General features: G+C 50.7%; 2 protein-coding genes across 8 annotated transcripts in view; both read left to right on the top strand.

Moving 5' to 3' along the window:
• The window catches only part of PCNX3 (pecanex 3), a 75,293-nt gene extending 66,340 nt beyond the window's left edge, over positions 1-8,953 (top strand). The window contains exons 33-35 of one of the 4 annotated variants that reach the window (XM_061606648.1): positions 369-565; positions 2,551-3,023; positions 8,009-8,953. In XM_061606648.1, coding sequence (XP_061462632.1) covers positions 369-565; positions 2,551-3,023; positions 8,009-8,203 — 865 coding nt within the window. In that variant the 3' untranslated portion in view covers positions 8,204-8,953. The other 3 variants (XM_061606649.1, XM_061606652.1, XM_061606650.1) reach the window with 3 other exon arrangements.
• Positions 8,954-10,051: 1,098 nt separating this feature from the next.
• SIPA1 (signal-induced proliferation-associated 1) overlaps positions 10,052-20,833 on the top strand; it is a 58,989-nt gene continuing 48,207 nt past the window's right edge. For 2 of the 4 annotated variants that reach the window (XM_061606653.1, XM_061606656.1), the window contains exon 1: positions 17,706-18,317. The gene's annotated coding sequence lies outside the window, so the exon portion shown is untranslated. Of the gene's footprint in view, positions 10,931-12,699; positions 12,755-17,705; positions 18,318-20,833 lie in introns of those variants that run through there. The other 2 variants (XM_061606654.1, XM_061606655.1) reach the window with 2 other exon arrangements.

Here is a 20,833-nt window from a genome sequence, read left to right as displayed (position 1 = left end):
GGATTAGAAAGAGATTACAACCTGTCAACATGTCTGCATCTGGATAGGCTTGCCTAAACAAAAACGTCCTGAGCAGGCACCAAAAAGCATGCAGGGACTGTGCCTGCCTGATGTTAGGACTTCCAGCTCCCATCAGCCCCAGCCAGCATGGCGAGGGCTGATGGGGAGCTGGAGTGCAGCGGGTTAGAGGCCGGCAGGTTCCTCATCCCTGCCCTGTGGATCCTGTGGGTCAGGGGTAGGGCAACCGGTCAGAGGAGCGGGAAGTGGTGGAGGAGCGGCAGTGAGCAGTATGGCTATTTTTTATTTTATTTTCCTTGCATCTCCCACCCCTCTCAGTGTTCATCCCAGTTTTCCCCTCTGTTTTGCAGGTTGCAGAAGGGCTGCGGGGCCGGTTGCAATAGTGGAGGGAACATTGAGGATTCGGACTGCGGTGGCGGGTCTTCCTCCCTCAGCAATAATCCCACAGTGCACGGGTCTCAGGCTCCTGGGAGCACCGCTCACAGCGTGGGACCAGCAGCTGCAAATCCCACAGATCCTGCGGTCGCCACGGCCCAGCCTCAGGCAGGTAAGGAGGGCTCCCCCCCCCATCAGATGCTGTGCGGCTTTGAGGGGAAGGACGGGGCACGACATTGATGGACGCCGGGGTGGGCTGGGATTGAGGACGCTGCTTTGGAAGCAGGAATAGGGCTGGGATTGCTGCATAAGAATGTGAGAAGAGCCTGGCTGCTGGATCAGAGCCACCAAGTCTGGCATCCTGTTCCCGCTGTGGCCATCCAGAAGCCTCTGGGAAGCCCACAAACAGGACCCGAGTGTGAAAACACTCTCCATGCTTGTGATTCCCAGCAAATGGTATTTATACTGCCTCCAACAATAGAGGGAGAACATCACCATCATGGCTGTAAGCCATTTATAACCTGATCGCCCGTGAATTTTGTCTAATCCTCCTTTGATTAGGAGGCAGGATGGTCATATGACCCGTTTTTAAGACTATGTAACTTTTCAGGATATAGGAAAACCCAGACTGGATTTTTCCAAGTATAGTTTAAGCGGAGGTTCCGCAGGTGAGCTCAGATCAAAATGGAATCCAGCCAGCTGCCCTCACCCACATGTATTTTGGCCCTCTCCAGCTCCTGTAACCCTCTGCGCCCTTCCTGGTGCTCAGCCATCGTTCGATGGTACAGCACATGCTTTGCGTGTAGACGGTCCAGTCTCTGGAATCTCCAGTTAAAAGACTCAAGGGACAGGCGCTGAGGAATCATAGAATGATAGAATAGTAGAGTTTGAAGGGGCCTATAAGGCCATCAAGTCCAACCCCCTGCTCAATGCAGGAATCCAAATCAAAGCATTCCCGACAGATGGCTGTCCAGCTGCCTCTTGAAGGCCTCCAGTGTCAGAGAGCCCACTACCTCTCTAGGTCATTGGTTCCATTGTCGTATGGCTCTAACAGTTAGGAAGTTTTTCCTGATGTTCAGTCGAAATCTGGCTTCCTGCAACTTGAGCCCATTATTCCGTGTCCTGCACTCTGGGACAATCAAGAAGAGATCCCAGCCCTCCTCTATGTGACAACCTTTCATGTACTTGAAGAGTGCTATCATATCTCCCCTCAGTCTTCTCTTCTCCAGGCTAAACATGCCCAGTTCTTGCAGTCTCTCCTCATAGGGCTTAGTTTCCAGTCCCCTGATCATCCTTGTTGCCCTCCTCTGAACCTGTTCCGGCTTGACAGCTTGTTAGAGCAGACAGTACTCACAAAGAGGGCCCAATAGTCTTCACTATGCTTTGTATGTTCTAGCATGTGCTGCTGTCCAGACACACTGATCTCTTTCATTTCCCTTAGAGAATGGGCAGCCTGCATGTCTGACGCTGCCTCTCACCATGTTAAAATCTTGAGGGCATCATGACCGTCCCACCAATGGCTGCCGAAAGGCGTGTCTGGCTCAGCTTGTCTCAGAGACAGGAAATATGCACCATTAGTGTCACCTTAGAAAACAAGCTCTGTATACTTGATGTTGGTGCGCTCCTTGCTCACAAACGGCAGGCATCCATCTAACAGTCCTCAAGTTGGGTACCTGCTGTACCTCAAAGTGAATTGCTACCATGCCAGCTTAGCACTGGGATCACAGTCAGGTTTTTATTATTGCTAGATGGTGGAATGAAATTGGGACTCTTGCATTGCAAGAAAAATTGACCCAGACTTAGGCTACATTCAGACGTGAGGTATATTGCTATCGTTTTATTGATTATAATGGTAATTACTGAAGTGCCTTTCAGCTTCCTTCCTTCCCCAGACCATCACTGAGGCTCAGACTCCCTGGTCTGTGATAGTTTTCGGGGAGGAGAATTCCCAACCCAATCCAGATATTGGAGAAGAGGTCTTCCTGGGGCTCTTTTTGAATGGAGCAGCACTGGGGCTCCAGCTTCTCTGGAAGGGTCCCGTTTGATCTGGGATCCTCCCTCCTCCTCATCCCACTTGCGTCAGCGGCAGTGACAAAACTGGGGGAAACGTTTTGCATGTGCGCAGTGATACTTGACTCTTAGCGCTTGTACTGTCAGATCGCTGTGATGGTCACGTTGCTGCTGCTGTTGTCATATCTGCAGAACTAGAGCCCGGCCTTCCTCTTCCTCCTTCAAGTCAAAGCTGGCTGGTCCAGCCCCAGCAGGCCCCCTTGCTGAGCCAGGGTGAAGGACGGCCCCCACCTACCCCGGCTGCATCTTGGCCCCCCGGACCGCATTTCTTGGGAACCCAGCTTTCCTGCGCCAGCTCCTTGGCTTCTGTGGCTGAGGGGATGGGACGTGCCCCTCTGCCTCTCCGCTCGGGACTTGGGGCCCACTCCGCCTTCGCCTACGAGGGCCTCTGTGGCAAATGGAGCCTGCCCACTCGCAAGGGACTAAATGGGCTTGGGGGGAGCGAGAGCGACGTCCCCCCCGGGACCCCTCCGCCCCGCACGAAGGACAATACCGCTTTATCATCTTCTGCTGTGGCTGCGTTGGAGACTTCCAGTGTTAGCGGGGGCCCCAAACCTCAGGTGCGTAACTCTTCTCCCACCCTCCCGTCCATGTTCAACATACTTGCCTTCTCCTTCCAGCTCCTCCAGAGGTAGCACAACAGCTTTGCCGGCCACCCAAATTTGAGTACTCTCTGTCCCCTCGTTCAAATCAAGTCGTTTGAAATATGGTGTTGGAGGAGAGCTTTGCGCATACCATGGGCTGCGAAAAAGACAAATGATTGGGTGTTAGAACAAATTAAAATTAAACTAGAACTGTCACTAGAAGCTAAAATGATGAAACTGAGGTTATCATACTTTGGACACATCATGAGAAGACAGGATTCACTAGAAAAGACAATCATGCTGGGAAAAACAGAAGGGAGTAGAAAAAGAGGAAGGCCAAACAAGAGATGGATTGATTCCATCAAGGAAGCCACAGACCTGAACTTACAAGATCTGAACAGTGTGGTTTATAACATGCTATTGGAGGTCGCCAATTCATAGGGTCGCCATAAGTCGTAATCGACTTGAAGGTACATAACAACAACAAATGCCTCAAAAGGGCAAATGTTTTATTTTGTGCTTTATTTTGTTGTTGTTGATCACCTTGGGTACCATTGCATGGAGAGGCAGGATATAAATTTAAATTCAAAATGTATATACCGCTTGATTGTAATAAAACCTCGAAAAAGAATCATTAAAAACAAGTAATCGAAAACATTTAAAAGGTAAGTACACTAAAAAGAGATTAAAACACATCAGGATCTATGTGTCTGGATAGCCTTACCTAAACAAAAATGTTTTAAGCAGGCACCAGAAGGAGTACAGCGAAGGCGCCTGCCTGAGATCAATCGGCAGAGTGTTCCAAAGTGTAGGTGCTGCCACCCTAAAAAATTGAGTTCTTACAAGTGCGGAACAAGTATTGTGTGCAGATCAAAGGGGTTTGAGTGGGCACATATGGGGCAAGGCGGTCCTGCAAATAAACTGGTCCCAAGCTGTTAAGGGCTTTACATACCTTGACCTGTTAAATAATAACAGATGGTAAATGATAAATAACATAGTGGGAAATAGCTGGCCTGGTCCCTATGTGGGGCAGTCGGTTCCTCTGAGTTCCTAAAATATAATGCATTGTTCTTCAGCCATCAACCCTTCTGTCTGTTTATTTTCTACCCTGGTATATAAATCATCAGTAGTTTAAACAACAGATGACATGAAAAGAAAGCAGTTAAAATATTAAGAATACTAAAAGAAAATGTAAATGTACTGCCTTCGATTCCGACTTATGGCGACCCTATGAATAGGGTTTTCTTGAGGCTGAGAGGCAGTGACTGGCCCAAGGTCACCCAGTGAGCTTCATGGCTATGTGGGGATTCGAACCCTGGGCTCCCAGGCCATAGTCCAGCACCTTAACCACTACACCACACTGGCTCTCTTAGAATACTAAACAAGACCTCAAACAGCAGCATCAAGTCTTAGCCTGGCACCCATGTGACTCACCAGATCTGCTTGGGAAACTCTTCTTAAAGTCCCTGGTACACCAGGGGATGGAAGGACCTGTGGCCCTCCAGATATTGCTGGGCTCTACCATTGGCCATGCTGCCTGGGGGGAGGGGGCTGAAGGGCATGGGAGTCCAACAACATCTGGAAGTGCGGCCAGGGCCCCCATTTCTCTTATATGTGCTACATGCCAACACCTTCTGTGTTATCCACAGTAGGGTAATACTTCTGTTAGGCCAACTAAAATGTCACGAAATAGTGTGCAGGCTGTCAAGTTCCCTAATACTGTTCATCAGGCTAGATGTTTAAAAAAACCTGGGGGTGGGTTAAGGAGGGGAAAAGGGCTGCTGTTAGTCAAGCCATCCATGACTACATCTGGTAGCATGGTTTCAGGACGAAGCATGGGATGAGACAGGAGACTTTCAGATTAGGTGGTTTCAGAGGTGCTTGCAGCCTCTGTGGCCTCCTGGGAACACAGGATGAATGGCTGAACCCCCACCACTGCAGATACAGTCACCCGCTCTTACTCAGCTCTGTCTCTAACCTTGCGCAAAACATACAGGTTCCTTTGATGGGCAGAGAGCGGGAATAAAGAGATAGTCTAGGTAGTCTTTATATAAACAGAACTAGAGCTAAAGGTCCTCAAATGCAAAGATGCATCACTGAGCACTAAAGTCAGGATCATTCAGACCGTGGTATTCCCCATCTCTATGGATGGATGTGAAAGTTGGACAGTGAAAAAAGCTGATAAGAGAAAAATCAACTCCTTTGAAATGGGGTGTTGGAGGAGAGCTTTGCGCATACCATGGACTGCCAAAAAGACAAATGATTGGGTGTTAGAACAAATTAAACCAGAACTGTCACTAGAAGCTAAAATGATGAAACTGAGGTTACCATACTTTGGACACATCATGAGAAGACAGGATTCATTAGAAAAGACCATAATGCTGGGAAAAGCAGAAGGGAGTAGAAAAAGAGGAAGGCCAAACAAGAGATGGATTGATTCCATAAAGGAAGCCACAGACCTGAATTTACAAGATCTGAACAGGGTGGTTTATAACAGATGCTATTGAAGGTCACTGATTCATAGGGTCGCCGTAAGTCGCAATTGACTTGAAGGCACATAATAACAATTAACGTTAGGTGTTGTATCAGGTAAAAAGAAAAGGGGGGGGCATCAATGTAAGCTAAATTGGGTTGCTTTACCTAGTGCAGGGGTTCCCAGACTGTGGCCCACAGAGCAGCAGTGGTCCACAGGCTTCTTTCTGGTGGTCTATGAGCGTCATTTAGGTGATCCGCTGCATGTCTTTAGATCTGATTGAAGACGTTAAGTATTCATATTGATTTTTAATTGTGCTTTTATTGCTTCTTTTACTTTTTATATTGTATTTTATTGTAGGATTCAAACTGTAATACGATAAAATACAGTATGTGAGAAATAAAATACAATTAAAAATCGTACAGCATCTAGCTCAGCGTATTACAATTGCTGCAACAGACCAAAAAATCGAAGTGGTCCACCAAGACCCTCAGCAATTTTCAAGTGGTCTGAGGGGGGGGGGGATATTTGGGAACCACTGACCTAGCAGTTGAAGGGCCTGTTCCTTCAGAGAACAAAGACCCATGTTCAGGTGGTATAAACCCTTCTTCCTCATTTAGGATCCTGCTGTTGAACTCTACCTTCCAGGAGCAGGACTGCCATTGTCTTTTTACCTTTTTTTGGTGTCATGTCAAAACATTTTTTATTCTTGGCCCAGGTATTTATGTGGCCTGTCCTTTTGACTGTGGGGGCGGTGTTTTGTTTTTTAAATCATGGCTGTTTTTATTATTTATTTATTTGGTATATTTGTATGCCGCTTTTCATCACCAGGTGACCTCAAAGCGGCTTCTATAGCAAGAACAAAATAATACAATAAAAACAATTCAAAACATAATAATAATGATTATAATATTTCTAGTACCCAATTGATGAAGGGTGGTTTAAAAATGGTTCAGTAAATAAATAAAATAAATAATACAAGTGATAAAATGTCAAAGTCAGCATGCTGAAGCCAGAGATGCCAAGACAAGGAAAGTTCCTCTCCCTAGTTGCCGACCATCTCATCTGTGAGCAGTGCCTCTGGTCCCAGTCTTAACTAGTGGGCGGGCCATGTCAGAGCAGGCAGGTCCTTCAGACCGGGAGTGGGAAACTTGTGCTCCCCCTGTAAGTACCCGTCCCGTCATCCATGACCTTGGGCCGTGTTAGCTGGGGGATGATGGGTGTTTGAGTTCCAACGACAGAACAGGACTTCCGACAGAAGACATTTTTGTGTAAGGAAGCTTTCCCTGAGTTGTGACCCAGTCATTTATGGAATATCAGTGGTATATTAGCGAAATTGTTTTGTAGACTTTGTAAAGATGGCTTTATTGTGTTAAGAAACTCTAGAAATGATTTTGTTTTTAGAACTTGTGCTTTTGTGCATCACTCTGTTTTAGCTTGAGTGGGCATTAAATTTGTGAGGGTCTCCAATATGAGGATTCAGGAGGATCTATTCTCAGATATGCCGTCTACTGCTAATGAGAGCGGGGGGGGGAGAGGGAGAGAGGTAGGGTCTGCCATTCTGCACATGGTCAAAGATTGTGCTTTGTCCCGAGCCTTATCTCTCTCTCAGCAGCCATACCCCCAACCAGGTCACTGATCCTAGCATGGTGCCATCCTTGGCTCTGCAATCCAGTTGCAGCTAATGGGAAGCTATTAAGCTGACTCCCCCTCCTCCATAAGCAACAAGAAGGGGGTGTTTTTTGAGGGTCAGGGGGAGGTTTGCAAGCCATTTGCAGACTCTTCTCATTGTGGTGTCTGGATGAACCCCTTCTGTCCTAACCCTTCTCCCCCTCCCCCATGGTCCAACCACAATTGCATCGCCCCCCCCCCCCTCTTTGGAGCTCAGGCCCCTTCTAATGCCAATTAGAAGTCTAGCTTTCTTTTCATTTAAAGGTTTGTCTGTCATTCAGCCGCGTAACTGTTGTGGGAATTCAGACATTATAATCATTTTGGTTTACAGTGCAAGGTACTAAAAGCACCGTTTTAATTTAACCAAAAAAGTAATGCTTTTTCTAAAGCCTAGCATTCTTCTCTTCTGCTGTAATTAATAATGTTTATGCCGGAGGATGTTTAAGATTAACAGCACAATCTTATGCACGTCTACTCAGAAGTCAGCCCCACCGAGTTCAATGGGGCTTACTCCATCCTAGTCAAACGTGTAGGGTCGCAGTCTAAATGTATGGGTACTATACAGTCCAATGCCACACGTGCATTTGATGCGCTCACATGGGGGAGAGCCCCGCAGGACCAGGCCAGCCTGCTCTCACAGTGGCCAACCAGATGCCCATTAGGGGAAGCCCATAAGGAGGAGCTGAGTGCAACAGCAACGAGTACTCAGAAGCGGAGGCAGAAGAGGTAGATCAGGGTTTAGTAGCCATGGGCAGCCTTATCCTTCCTGAGTTGGTCTAATCCTCCTTTTCAAACCTTTTCCCCCTTCCTCCTGCAGCCCCCCAACCCAGGACCAGTCCCTGAGGCCGCCAGCGATCCGACGCCGCCCTTGCCTCTGGAACCGCCAGCAGCCCCCCGAGGGAACTGCAGCCCCACAGAGGCTGCCCAGCCTGCGGTGGCCGAGTGGGAGCGACAGCGGGAGGAAGAGGAGAGCCCCGCGGCCGCGCAGCCGCTCCTAGAACACCAGTACTGAAGGGGGGAGGCGTGTGTTTTGTGTCCTACGGAATCACGGGCTGGCCCCGTTGTGACTCTTCTTCTCCCGTCCCTTTTTGGGGGGGACGGAAGGGGGGAGAACGTGCTCCGAGTCAGCCTTCCCCTCCTTCAGAACCATGGACAGCAATAACGCGGTCTGGGGGGGGCTGCTCCTATCAGGCCCGCTGCAGCTTTCCGTGCCCCCATTTCTCCCTCCCCCTTCCTAATGTGCCTGCCCGGGCTGGCTCAGTCTTTTGGGACACGGAGGGGAGGGGGGGCAAGAACCCCATGCACTGCCCCCTTTCCCTTTCTCTCTCCCCCCCCCCACTCCACAAGGACCCACCCTGGACACCAGCTTTGTACCGGTGACACTCGAAGGTGGTTTTCTTTTCAGCGGCTGTGGTCGTTCCTCGGGGTTCATTTTTAGTTTGTTTCTTTGTTACCTTCCCATCTCCGGATCCTGGATTTTTGATTGGTATAAAAATTAAAAAGGCAGGGGGGGAAAAAGGTATGACTGTCCTTCACCTGTGCATTATGATGTTTTGAAACCTGGGGAAGGGTCAGGTATTTGTGTGATGAAGTGTGAGGCTGGAGGAGGGGAAGGATAAAAAGAGGGTGTGTGAAAAAGATCTGGGTGCTAGGCTTGCCCTCCTTCCCCCCCCCCCATTTACTTAACGGGGCAGCTGACCTTCCTCCTCCATGGTAGAGATTATCGCCTTCTGCCCCCCCCCCGCCGCCCCTTTCAAGCTGATTCCGGATTTGTTTGCCTTCTTTCTCCATCCCTTCTCATGGGCAGATGTTAGGCGCCCACCTACGATGTTAAAATCTCTGCTTTGTACCGTTTAGGATGGGGAAGCAAGGCAGAAAGGAGAAAGGCAAATTTTGGGCCAAGTTCCAGCCGAGGTGCAAGGTTCTGGGCCCTTTTCCCTAATTGGGCTGAGCTTGCGGGAGGGAGAGGAGGGCTGGCCCTGGATCCCTCTGCCTTGGCAGAGTAAAGGAGGCGAGAGGGAGGAGGTGCCTGTGCAAAGAGGACTCCCCCTCCCCCAGCTTCGTGTGGGTGCTTGGGAAGGTGGCCGACCCCTGTTCTTGGCGGTAATTGACAGGGGGGCAACTTCCCTTCCCTGCGCCTCCCTGGGCTGGCTTGCACGTGGGCTGTCTTCCCCTTGATGCGCAATGCTGCTGATCATCTCCTGTGCCCTTTTCACGAGTAGTGGGGGGGGGCTCAGGGTGGGCTGCCTTAAAGCCCTCGCCTCCTGCGGGAAATCGGCCTGTGTGTGCCTCACAAGAGGTGACGGGATGGATTAAATATGGGGAGATTCATTATAAACTATTGGAGGGAGGAGGGGCTACCCTTTCACTCGCCCGTGACTCTTAGGGTGATAGTTTAGGGGCTTTGCACCCCTTCTCTGTTCTTAATTTTCTTTCAAACTAGAGAAGTGCGCTCACGCAACTCGTGGAATCGTCTCAGCCAGGGATAGGAGCGGGCGGTGGGGTTTTTTTGTTGCCCAAAGTACTCTGCACATGTTCAGCAGCTCGCTGGTCTGTCTGGAACCGAAAGAAGCCAAGCTTTTCTCTTAGCCGCTCTCTCCTCTGCCCTCCCTCTCTTTTCGCCCCCCCCTTTTGTGAGCCCTCCCCGGCGGCGTCTGACGCCGCAAAGCGCCCCCTCCCCCCAATCTGGGTCTCTCCGCCCCCCGATCGAAAGGAGGAAGGAGGAGGGCGAGGGCGGCGCCAGGACCGCAGGGAGCAGAGCGGGGGCGGGCGCCCGGCCGGGAGAGGACACGCGGGGTGAGCGTCGGCGTCCGGTCTGGTGGCCGAGCTGGAGCGCGGACGGGCGTGGAGAGGTAGGCAGGCGGCGGACGGGCCGGCTTGGTCCCGTGCACCCTGGCCGCCCGTTATGCGGTCCGGCACGTGGATCGGGGCTCCCGGAGGGGCGGTTAGAAAGGAGAAGACTTGCAGCCCTCCCCCCGCCAGCCCTAACTGAGCCTAGGGGAAGCAGTGGCCGGTGGAGACGGGCTGCGACGGAGAGACGCCGGGCGGCGGCAGCGTCTGTCTCCAAATCGGGGCGTGCACATTATATCAGGGAAGAGGGAGGGCCGTTTGGGTGCTGGTCTTCCATTCATTGCCTGGAAAGAGATCGCCTCCATTGAAGCGGTTTGAGGACATCCTTCCCGTCCTCTGCGCCGCCAACCCCCATCCCGCCTCTGGTTCCTGCAAAAGCAAGCGAGGCAAAAAACTATCCCCCCGCTGGTAAAGCGCGCATCGGGCGTTTTCACACAATACGGAGCACGTTGCGACGTGACAGCAGCCCCGCCGCGCGCCCCTTCCCCCGTTCCAGCCCGCAGGACCGGCAAGAGGGCATTGCAACGCAGGCGCGCCCGCGGAGACGGACACAACCTTCGCTAGGAGCTCGGCGGACGGGCGCGCACACGCGCAGCGCAGGCGCCCGCCCGCAGAAAAGGCGCCCGGCTCCCCGCCGCTATTGTGTGACAAAAGACCCAGCTTTCCCAGGCCTGAGCTTCAGTGCTGGCGGGGCGGGGACTTTCTCCTGACATACGTCAAGAAATTTGGAAAGAGATGTTGGAGCATGCACAGAGTGCCCTTCCCGCTGTTCTTAGCCGCCATTGGTTTGCTTGCGACTTTCAGGCAGGATTGCGCCCCGGTATCCCCCTTTGTGTTTGATTCCCTCAATGAGTTTTCCCACCCCTTATTCTTGCAACAACCTTGCCAGGTGGGTTAGACTTGAGAGGTAGCTAATAGCCCAAGGTCACCCAGAGAGCTTCATGGAGGGTTTGAACCTGCCTCTCTCCAGCGGTAGTTCACCAGGCTGCGGATGTAAACTGTGGGTGGAAATGGCCCTTCTAGGAAGTATGGCTTAATGGTGAGAGGCACAGTAGGGAGGCTGGGTAGAGGAGGTACTGTTGTTTTGGAAGGAGAGTAAGTGGATTCGGCCCTAGGGTGACATCCTGTGCTAAAATGCTGGCTGCTGTTTAAATCCAGAGGCTTGGCTAACACAGATCACTCCATCGCACCCTTCCACGTTTGATAACGCTTCAGAATTTAGGAAGCTGCCATATAACAGGGCAGATTATTTGACCCTCTAGCCCAGTATTGAGAGCCAGTGTGGCATAGTGGTTAGAGCGCTGGACTAGGACCTGGGAGACCAGGGTTCGAATCCCTACACAGCCATGGGTGACCTTGGGCCAGTCACTGCCTCTCTATTCATAGGGTCGCCATAAGTTGGAATCGACTTGAAGGCAGTATATTTACATTTTTATAAGAAATGCAACATAAATTCCACATCCAAAACCAGGCAATACTAATACTGTTACTGCATTTTAAGTAACATAATTAAATATCTCTAAGTAATGTACTTAAGTAAAATTACTACCTTCTCTAGTTGCAATTTTAATTTGTTTTGACCTGTTCTTAATGTTATATGTCACATTGTTGTGACCTGCCCTGGGACCTTCTGGTGAAGGGCAGGTAATAAATCAAACAGCAACAGAGAACCATGAAAACATTAAAATATATCAAGATTCATCAAAATGTAACGTAATATATAATTTAAAAAACCTCATAAATACTACAAAAAAGCGTTATACAGCCACAGAAAGTATTCACCTACACATTCACACTACACAGGACTAATTGCAACACAAAACTTTCCTCCAGTGCATTCCCTCAGCTATCTTGTTACATCCACTTCATCACTCCATCCAGTCAATTCTCATTTCAGTAAAACACTCCCAGCTTTGAACTAATGAATAACCAGTAATCATGCACAGAAAAATAGATCTGCATTGTGTCCAGACAGTATGAAAATCTCTGGGGAGGGGCCTTTGTACATCTAGTTGCATGCACAAAGGCTCCCCAGGACGAGGGCTCCAGATCTCAGGGAAGCTGGTGCAGGTACAGTTATGCGCACAAAGGCCTCAGCCCTGCAGATGTTTGTGGATGTCAGAGGACAGGTTACAGTTGAACAAGGGAGGTAAAAGAGTTGTAGAGGTTGTTTATACCTGTACTTGTTTCTTGTTCATGCAACTTTTTCCTTCCCTGGAGGCAGAGAGCAGAGAATGGGGATAGTGACCCTTGTTGGCTGGGATTAAGCAAAAAGAGTTGAAGGGATGGGAAGTTTTAATTTAATCTTTTCTGTTCATTTTTTAAAAATTAAATACCTTTGTTGCTACACGGACATTCCGAGCAGTGGCGACTAGAGGCTCCATGTCAGTGGGGCACTGGAATCCGCTCCGGGTTTTAGTCTGAACTGTCAAAGAGTTGTCCAAGGTGCAAACCTTTTTTTGATATGCATAGGGCAGAATCCTTGCGGCAGTCCTCCTGTGTGGATACCCTGTTGAAGCAAGAGCGGTTTTCAAATCGGAGCACTTTTTAATGGGACTTGTCTTGGATGGTGCTCGCAGTTGTGTTGGTGAAAAAGTGCACGCCTTCCACATTCCCAAAAACCATTTAAAGGATGGTGTAATAATGGCACTAAATCCATGTTAGTGAGCGGCACTGGGATCTTCTCTGCAGGATTCATTAATCTGGATGAAAGGTACAGGTAGCTTGTAAACAACAATCCCATGAATTGTACCTTGAATGAGTAAGAGGAATGTGCCATCTCAAAAATAGAAGAATCTCCTGCTCAGAATAGAGAACGTGGAATTGGAGGATCCCCCACAGATGGCTGGGGAGACTCTGCTTAAAGACCTCTAGTGAACTGGAGTCACCCCACCCCCAGTCAGGGGAGAGCAAGTCTTTGGCCTTTAGGCCGATTGCAGCCTCCCAGGCGTCTTTATCTGGCCCTTGGGACTTGCCACGCCCCCTCTCCACAGGCCACGCCCCCTCTCCACAGGCCACGCCCCAGCCCTGTTTCACGCTCTCCTTGAGTGCTTTGGCCTGGCTGGGGCACGTCCTGGAATTCTGATCATTCTCCACCTTGCTTGCCTGGTGGAGAGGAGAAACCTCTGACTCTTGTCTTACCGGAATGTCCCCTCCTGTACATCTACTTAGGCCAAGGCCTTTATTAGGCCAGCCAAAATGTTAACAGAATTGTGCGCAAGCTTTTGAGTTCTTCAGAACTCTTTGTCAGGATAGATGGAAAACAAAGCCTGGTTGGGCTGGAGAGGAAAAAACTGGCTGATGTTTGAGACAGTGACCCATCCGCCCTCGTTGCTGGAATGTGGCCCTCCTGAAGGTTTCCCACAATGGCACGTGGCCGTTGGTCTGAAAAAGCCCCCGCCACCCCTCTGCGAGATGGTCAACAAAACAGGTGGGTGGGAATCACCTCCATTGCTCTGCCTACTTTGGCATCTGGCCCTGCCCACCACTGGCATGTGGCCCCTGGAAGGTTAGGTCATCAGGGAACGATGGTTGAACTCTTACCATTCAGCCCTTTCTCCTAATGTTCAACCACAATCTACCCTCCTGTTGTTGAAGGCCATTAGATCGAGGCCTGCTTTCTTGGGCAGCAGAGAACGAATCTTTGCCCTCTTGAGTATTTTGCCCTTTGGGTATTTTAAGAGTCCCCCCTCCCATCTCCTCTTCTCCAGGCTAAACCCACCCAGTTCCTTTACCCTTTCCACATAGGATTTGTTTTTCCATGTTGATGGTCTTTTCCATTTCCATCACCTGTTCCAGTTTGCCCCTGCCCTTCCTAAAGCGCGGCACCTAGAGCTGGACCCAGGAATTCTAGGTGCGGTCCTGCTAGCGCAGATATTGACCCCTGCTTAAGCAAAGGCTCTACAAAGTTGGGAAGGGCTGACAACCGCAAGCGCTCCTTCGTGTCTGTGCAGAATAGGCACCTCGAGCATAATGAGACGTGACTGAATCCAACAGTTGGGCTGGCATCTGCGTGCCTGTTTTTAGTTCAAAATCAATTAGTCTAGCGTAGAAGGATGTGGTTTTGGCTGGTTCCTTGTCCATTCTCCCCCACGTACTCATGAAGGCAGCTACTGAGAATTTGCGGAGTGGCTTTGCTCACTACTGGGGTTCAAGACTTCCCGTTAGTCAAAGCTTCTGCCCCTTTTATCTCAGATGATGGGAGAGAATGGTCAGAGTCACCCATCTTTGCTGTTGACCGGCTTGTTCCAGGGCTGGCTTCCTGGTGTTCAAAGCAAGTTCCGAGGAAAGCGCTTGCGCGGTTCCTCTTCTGTGAGTTGTTCTCAGTATATATGAAGCAGTTTCCATCAAATTCGTTTAAAAAAAGCAGTTAACGCAGTAACCACAAAACAAATCCCTTTTTTGAAAGCTCTGTTTCTGCTTTTCTCTTCAGGGCAAATGGTTCTTCAGAAGCCCCCTTGATGGCATCTGGGGGAAGGAAGGGCTGGGTGGGGGCATGTTCTCCATAACATTTAGCAGCGCCTCAGAGCATTCAAACAACTTCACCTGTATTCTCTTTACAACGACCTTGTGAAGTAGGCCGGTGTTGTCCCCATATTGCAGATACTGGGACTAAGACGGAGGCGACAGCAGCTGCTTAAGGCCCCCAAGTCAATTCATGAGATGCCTCAGGGACTGCCACGTCTGTAGCTCCGTCTGTTAAGCAGCATCATTCTGAGCCGCTGTGTTAGGTCCATAGGAAGCTGCCTCATATCAGGTCTGGCCTTGTACTGATGTTTTAGACTACAACTCCCGTCAGCCCCGGGCAATATGGCCCAATGGTCAGAGATGATGGTTCGTGTAGTCTAAAAGAACTGGAGGGCACCGATTTGCCCATCTTGGGATTGGACCTTCTGTAGGCAAAGTGTGTGTTCTCCCACCGAGCTGTGGTTCCTCCCTCACACTCTCGAGGCTGTGTACAGATCTCTGGCTCTTATTTTAACAATTTGCGTGTTTCCCTTCAACCCCGGGCATCCTGGAGCATTCGGCGCCGTGGAATAACAGAGTTTTTTGCGCCCCTGTTAATACAGGGGAGGAAAGCCTGTGGCCTCCCGGATGTTGTGGACTCCAGCTGCCATCAGCCCCAACCAGCATTGGCCGATAGCCGGGAATTATGGGAGCTGTAGTCCAATGGCATCTGGAGGGCCACACAGTCCCCATCTCTGCCTTAAGGTATTGTTTTGTTTGGCTTTCAAACAAATGAGGTGCTGCTAAGGTACGGCAGATGGAAAAGCACCAGGCAGGCCAGGGGGAGGCCTAGTGCGGGAATGGCCTCACCCTGAGCCCTGCAGAGATCAACAATTGGCTTTTTGCAGCATGTCGCCTTTCGTTCCTGATGAATTGCAGTAACTGAACCAGGGCTGGCTCTGGGACTGAGGGCATCCTCACCAACGGGCTGTTCCGTAGGTTCCCATCCTGTGTGGGTTGAGCCCTGGTGGGCTTGCCCGGTGTTGGGAGCAGGTGGCCCCCTAATCAGGGGCAACACTGTGGAAGCGGCCTGTTGTTCAAGAGGCCCACTGGCAGCCCAGGGGAAAGAGCCCAAGAAACGGAGGACGCTGCCGTGGACTGAGTCAGACTGGTGGTCCTTCCAGCTCAGTGACTGTCTACGCCGACTGGCTTTCCAGGATTCCAGTCAGGGCTGTCTCCCGGCCCTTCCTGGAGATGCCAGGGATTGAACCTGGAACCTTCTATGTGCCAAGCAGATGCTCTGCCCCTGAGCTGTGGCCCTTCCCTAAGATTCCCTCCTAATTGACTCTCCTAATACCATAATCTCAACCACCACTCTAAACCTGGATTATGATCAGTGCTGCTCTGTCTAAAACCTCAGGCCCAGGGCCCAAATGTAGCCAGGCTTCTCTGTCTGGCCCTCAGGCCACACCCCTCCTCCCTAGGCCACACCCCTCACTGGCTCTGCTTTGCACCCTCCTTGCACCCTTCTGCCTGGCGTCCTTCATCTCTGAAAATGCTTCTTGCTTGTCTGGATGGAGGGACGGGTGAGTGTGTGTAGAAATTAGCTTCCTGGACAAAGGTAAATTTTGCATTTGTTGCTCCGCCAACTTGTGGCCCTACCCACCACTGGCATGCGTCCCCTGGAAAGGTTGCCGGAAAGGTAATGCGTCTGTCAAGCGGAAGAGGCTTCCCGGGTTCAGAGAACCACATTCCACAGACGCGAGCCCTTTGAAAGCCCGCTTGCTCCAACCTCGAGCAAGTTGTGTGTTCCCACACCAGTCTCCGCTAGGAGAGGCAGCCCTGTTACTTGGATGGCGTCTCCCCTTGGAACCAACAGGGCAACCACAGGCTCCGTAGCTCAGTAGCAGAGCGCCTGCTTTGCATGAGCAAGGTTGTCGCTGGCATCTCTAGCTGAGGAATGTAGTAGCATGCAATAGAGAAGGCCTTCCTCTGCCTGAGACCCACTCTGTCAGAGAACACAATCCTGGGCTTGGTCAGTTGATGGAGAACTCCCGGCCCATGGACCCAGCTTGGCCTGCCAGGGGTTTAACTTTGGCCCGCAGGGCTGTTTTCCACAAACCACACCTACACGCCCTACATGTGGGGCAGGTAGAGATGCAACTCCCGATTCAAAACCGGGAGCTTTAAAGTATTCTCTCAGTTGTGCATCGGGAAAGCCGAAGCCGGATTGGCTGCATGAGTTAATTCCTAGCATGGATCTCGCTAGCACCCGACCACTGTTGGGCAGTAGAACCAAAGCCTCGGGTGCTTTAAAGCAGCATGCAGGGCTCTTTGGAAGCCCCATGTGGCGCTTTGAAGTCCTGGCTTCAAATTGCCTAATTGCCTGATGTCACTGTGACATCAGGCACTTGGCAGGTGGGCAGCCCCTCCCACTTGTCACAACCGGCCCGCAAGGATAGGATCTGATCTGGCCCTGGCCCATGGAGCCAAAATGGTTCCTTGCCCCTGAGCTAGATGGACAAATTGGGAGAGACATGGGAAGTGAGGATGGACCCTTGGGATCTTTCCCCTGCGCTGCAAACGGGCCTCCTGAATGGCAGGCTGCTCCGTTCGCCTTGCCAGCTCTTTCTCAATGCCTCCCTGTCCGCATCGCAAGGCCAGCTGGGGGGTTGACGCAGCCCAAATGGCACTCGGTGGCCTTTCCCTGCCCCCGCCACCTCCAGCCAGGCAGAAGGAGAAAGCCCCCTATTCATTGCTCCTGGAAATCCAGCTGCAAAGGGACGCACTTGCATTGCCATAGCAGACAGACTGACACGCACAGAGAGAGAGAGTGAGCCAAGATGGGTCTGGTCAGAACTCAGGCCATGGCTGGGCCCCTGGCATTAATCTTTCTTGGTGGTGATGGTGAGGGGGGAAGCGCCTCCAGAATCTTGTCATATTTGGGGGGAACAGGACTCAGACCCCTGGCCTGCAGTGTGGCGCGAGGCCCGGGGCTGACGTTGGTGGTGGACAGGAGTCGTGCTCACCACTTTGTATGTTTTTGGCCCGGAGCAGCGGGGGAGGGTGGGAAGGCTTCAGCTAAGGCCCAGCTCTTTCCTGAGGAAGTTACGTGCGAGGGTTTTTGTGTGTGTTGTGTTTTGGGGGGGGGTGAGAGAAGAGGAAGGCCAATGCAGCCAAGTGGTTGTGTGTGTGTGCACGCCGGGGGAAGAGCCTGGTCTCCAGCTTGCGGCACACTTCCTGCGCCACAGGAAGCGAGTCACTGCGTCAGCCCCGACAGGCCAGTCTGGACCGCTGCCTCTGCCCCCCCCCCCAAAAAAGATACCGATTCTCTGGCAGGGTGAGGGGGACCATGATTTGGGAAGTGGGGTGGGTGGGGTGGCGGCTGCTTTAGAATGGGCGGAGGGAGAGGTAAGAAAGGGCACTTCCGTGCGTTTGACCTTGTCAAGGCCTTGTGGAGATCTCTCCCATGTATACTGCGAGAGGATCCCGGCTGGATCTGTGGACCTAGGGACCTTCCTTCCAAACTCTTTATTATCACATGTCGCCTATTTTCTGTTGTCACCAAGACCCCCATCTTCACTTCCTCTCCGGCCCTCTTTTCCGGACCAGCCGCTGCTGAATGAACGTTGCGCCTAATGGCTGCTTCCTTCCTCGAAAAACAACGCTTTCCTTCCCTCGCACACCTAAAATGGCAACTTGTCTTCCTTTTGTTCATGGGTCGACCACCAGGAGCCCGAGATGCGTCGGGAGCGTAGCAAGATCTCCGTGTCTTCTTTTTTAAGATTATTTTTACCCAGTGCAGTTTGCCTCCGAATCATTTCCTGCAGGTAGGTCTGATCCTCATCATCAGGGAGGGTTGCAGTTTGCTTACTTAATGAGTCCAGAGCTGTTTGCTGGTCAGATCCTGTTCTGCAAAGGCCACCTGCATTGTTCTGTTTGGGGATTGGGATAGTAACTGGATTGCATCACACACACCCACTCACAAAAGCGGGCACAGATTTGGACGAAGTTTGCATACGCTGTGTGTCATAAGCAAAATTGTCTCCACTTTTGCAGGAGGGCCCCTTCTCTGGCCACCCACATAATAAATTGCCTGGCAGATGTGAACAGGTGACGTTTTCCCCATTAATGTATTTCTATTTTAGAAAAAAACTTAATCTGTTTAATTTCTGGTTGTCACACAGCTGTCAAAGGGACAAGAGCCCTGCTTTCCCCAAATGCAAACCCTAAATCAAAGCCTAGGCTGCAATCCTGTACCTGTTTAACTGGGACAAAACCCCATTAGACAAACAGACTAACTTCTGAAGTAGACTATTAACATGGTACTCGAGTTAATTCTCCAGTGCTTTCTTAATGAGTGTCCGGACATCGGCTCCTTCACAACGGGAGACGTGCCTAAGCCTCTTTGTAAAGTTTTCACAATTTGCATTTCCAATTGAGGGGGGGTAGGGCTTTAACACCCACCTACGCTTATTGTGTAGTGGTATTTGCAAAAAATAACTCCTAAGGAGCACCTGATCTCAGACAAACCACCACAGGAAAGATGTATCCTGGTTGCTAGGAAAAAAGATATGGCGAACTAGAGATTCAAAGGACTATGAAGCAGGCAACGTGTACTAAAAGGGAGGGGGAAATAGCTGCTCTTTAGGACCCCAGGGATTCCTATTGTCTGGTGTCCAAACAACTCAGTTATCAGTCACAGCTCTGACTTTACTCATTGGCTAAAAACAGGCAGGCAGGAGCCGCCTGGCTCATTTCACTGAAATCACTTAGAAGGGTACTTGCACATTTTGCTTCATGGTTGTTTTTCCCTAGGAGGGCTAAATACTTCTTGTTTGTTTTGAAAAAAAGAAAAGGTCAACGTCTGGGGCCCCTGCTAGCTTTGCGTCCCGTACAAGAGCGTCTTGTCTTTGGGCAGGGGCCTGTGCTGGACATCCCTCCTGAGTTGGTGGGCCTTGTTTTCCCAGTGTTAGGCTTGCCTCTTGGTCAGGAGCAAGTGGGACCCTCAACAAAGTGTTGCCGTGTATCCCCAGCCCCCCCCCAAGATGTTGTTCAGCCACAGCCAGTATGTGCAGTCATTGGTGCAGGTAGCTGATGAAGCAAGTGAGACGTCTGCCTGAGTGGCTAGAGAGATGCTGCCAGTCAGAGTAGACACTATTTGGCTAGATCAGGCAAATCGTCTGATGCTGTAGAAAGCAGCTTCCTTTCTTTCAAGGGAGGGCCTCTGTTGCTTGGTGGGAGAGCTCCTGCGGTGGATGCGGAAGGTCCCCGGTTCAGTCCTTGTGGTCTCCAGTTTGGACCAGGTGGCAGGTGATGGGAAGGTGAAGCCCTTCTCTGCCTGAGACTGCCACCGCCAGGATTGTCTACTGGGCTAGATGGTGTCCAGCAATTTCCTATGTCCCTATAGTGCAAGAGCAGCCTTTCCTAACCAGTGTGCCTCAATCCTGGCTGAGGCTGATGGGAGTTGTGGTCCAACAACATTTGGAGGCACACTGGTTGGGAAAGGCTGTGCTAGAGGATTCAGGCTTGATGTTACCAGCCCTGAACCTGAGCGTTTAATCGCTGTGTGGAGGAAGAGGAGGAGGCTGCATTTCTGGAGAGCGGGAAAGGAAAATGTTGCCCTTGTCCCTTTCTTTTTCCTCTGGAAGTACCCATGTGTAGTGCTAGCAGGGGAGTGTTGTTTTTTTTAAAAAAACATCATGGCACACAATCCCCCCCCACCTCAAATGTCTCTTACTATAAGGGACTTCAGTTTCATGTTTATTTTCTCAACTGACACCAGAACATTCTGAGCATCCTGGAAGCTTCCCGCTCTTTATCATGCCATTTTTGGTTTCTTTTTTGGAAAAAAAAAAAAAGTTTACGAATGTATATACTTCAGTGTACTTCGAGAATCTCCCAAACAGGCAGAAGCAACCATCTTTTTTAGGGTAGTGGCAGCTCCAGTTTGCTTCCAACCTGATGGGCACTCTGGTTCACTATTAGAGGGAGTTTTTAACAAATCCACACCATAAAAGCACATGGCTTCCTACAAAGAATCCTGGGGACTGTAGTTTAAGGGTGCTGGGAGTTGTAGCTTTATGAAGGGTAAACCACAATTCCCAAGATCCTTTAGAGGAAGCAATGACTGTTGAACTGTTGTAACTGTGCTTTAAATGTATGAATCATAGAATCATAGAGTTGGAAGGGGCCTACAAGGCCATCAAGTCCAACCCCCTGCTCAATGCAGGAATCCAAATCAAAGCATTCCTGACAGGTGGCTGTCCAGCTGCCTCCTGAATGCCTCCAGTGTTGGAGAGCCTCTCTAGGTGCCTCTCTAGGTCATTGGTTCCATTGTCGTATG

The sequence above is a fragment of the Rhineura floridana genome, chromosome 22 (genome assembly GCF_030035675.1).
Source record: "Rhineura floridana isolate rRhiFlo1 chromosome 22, rRhiFlo1.hap2, whole genome shotgun sequence".
Taxonomy (NCBI): Eukaryota; Metazoa; Chordata; class Lepidosauria; order Squamata; family Rhineuridae; genus Rhineura; species Rhineura floridana.
This window is presented reverse-complemented; position numbering and strand designations above follow the sequence as displayed.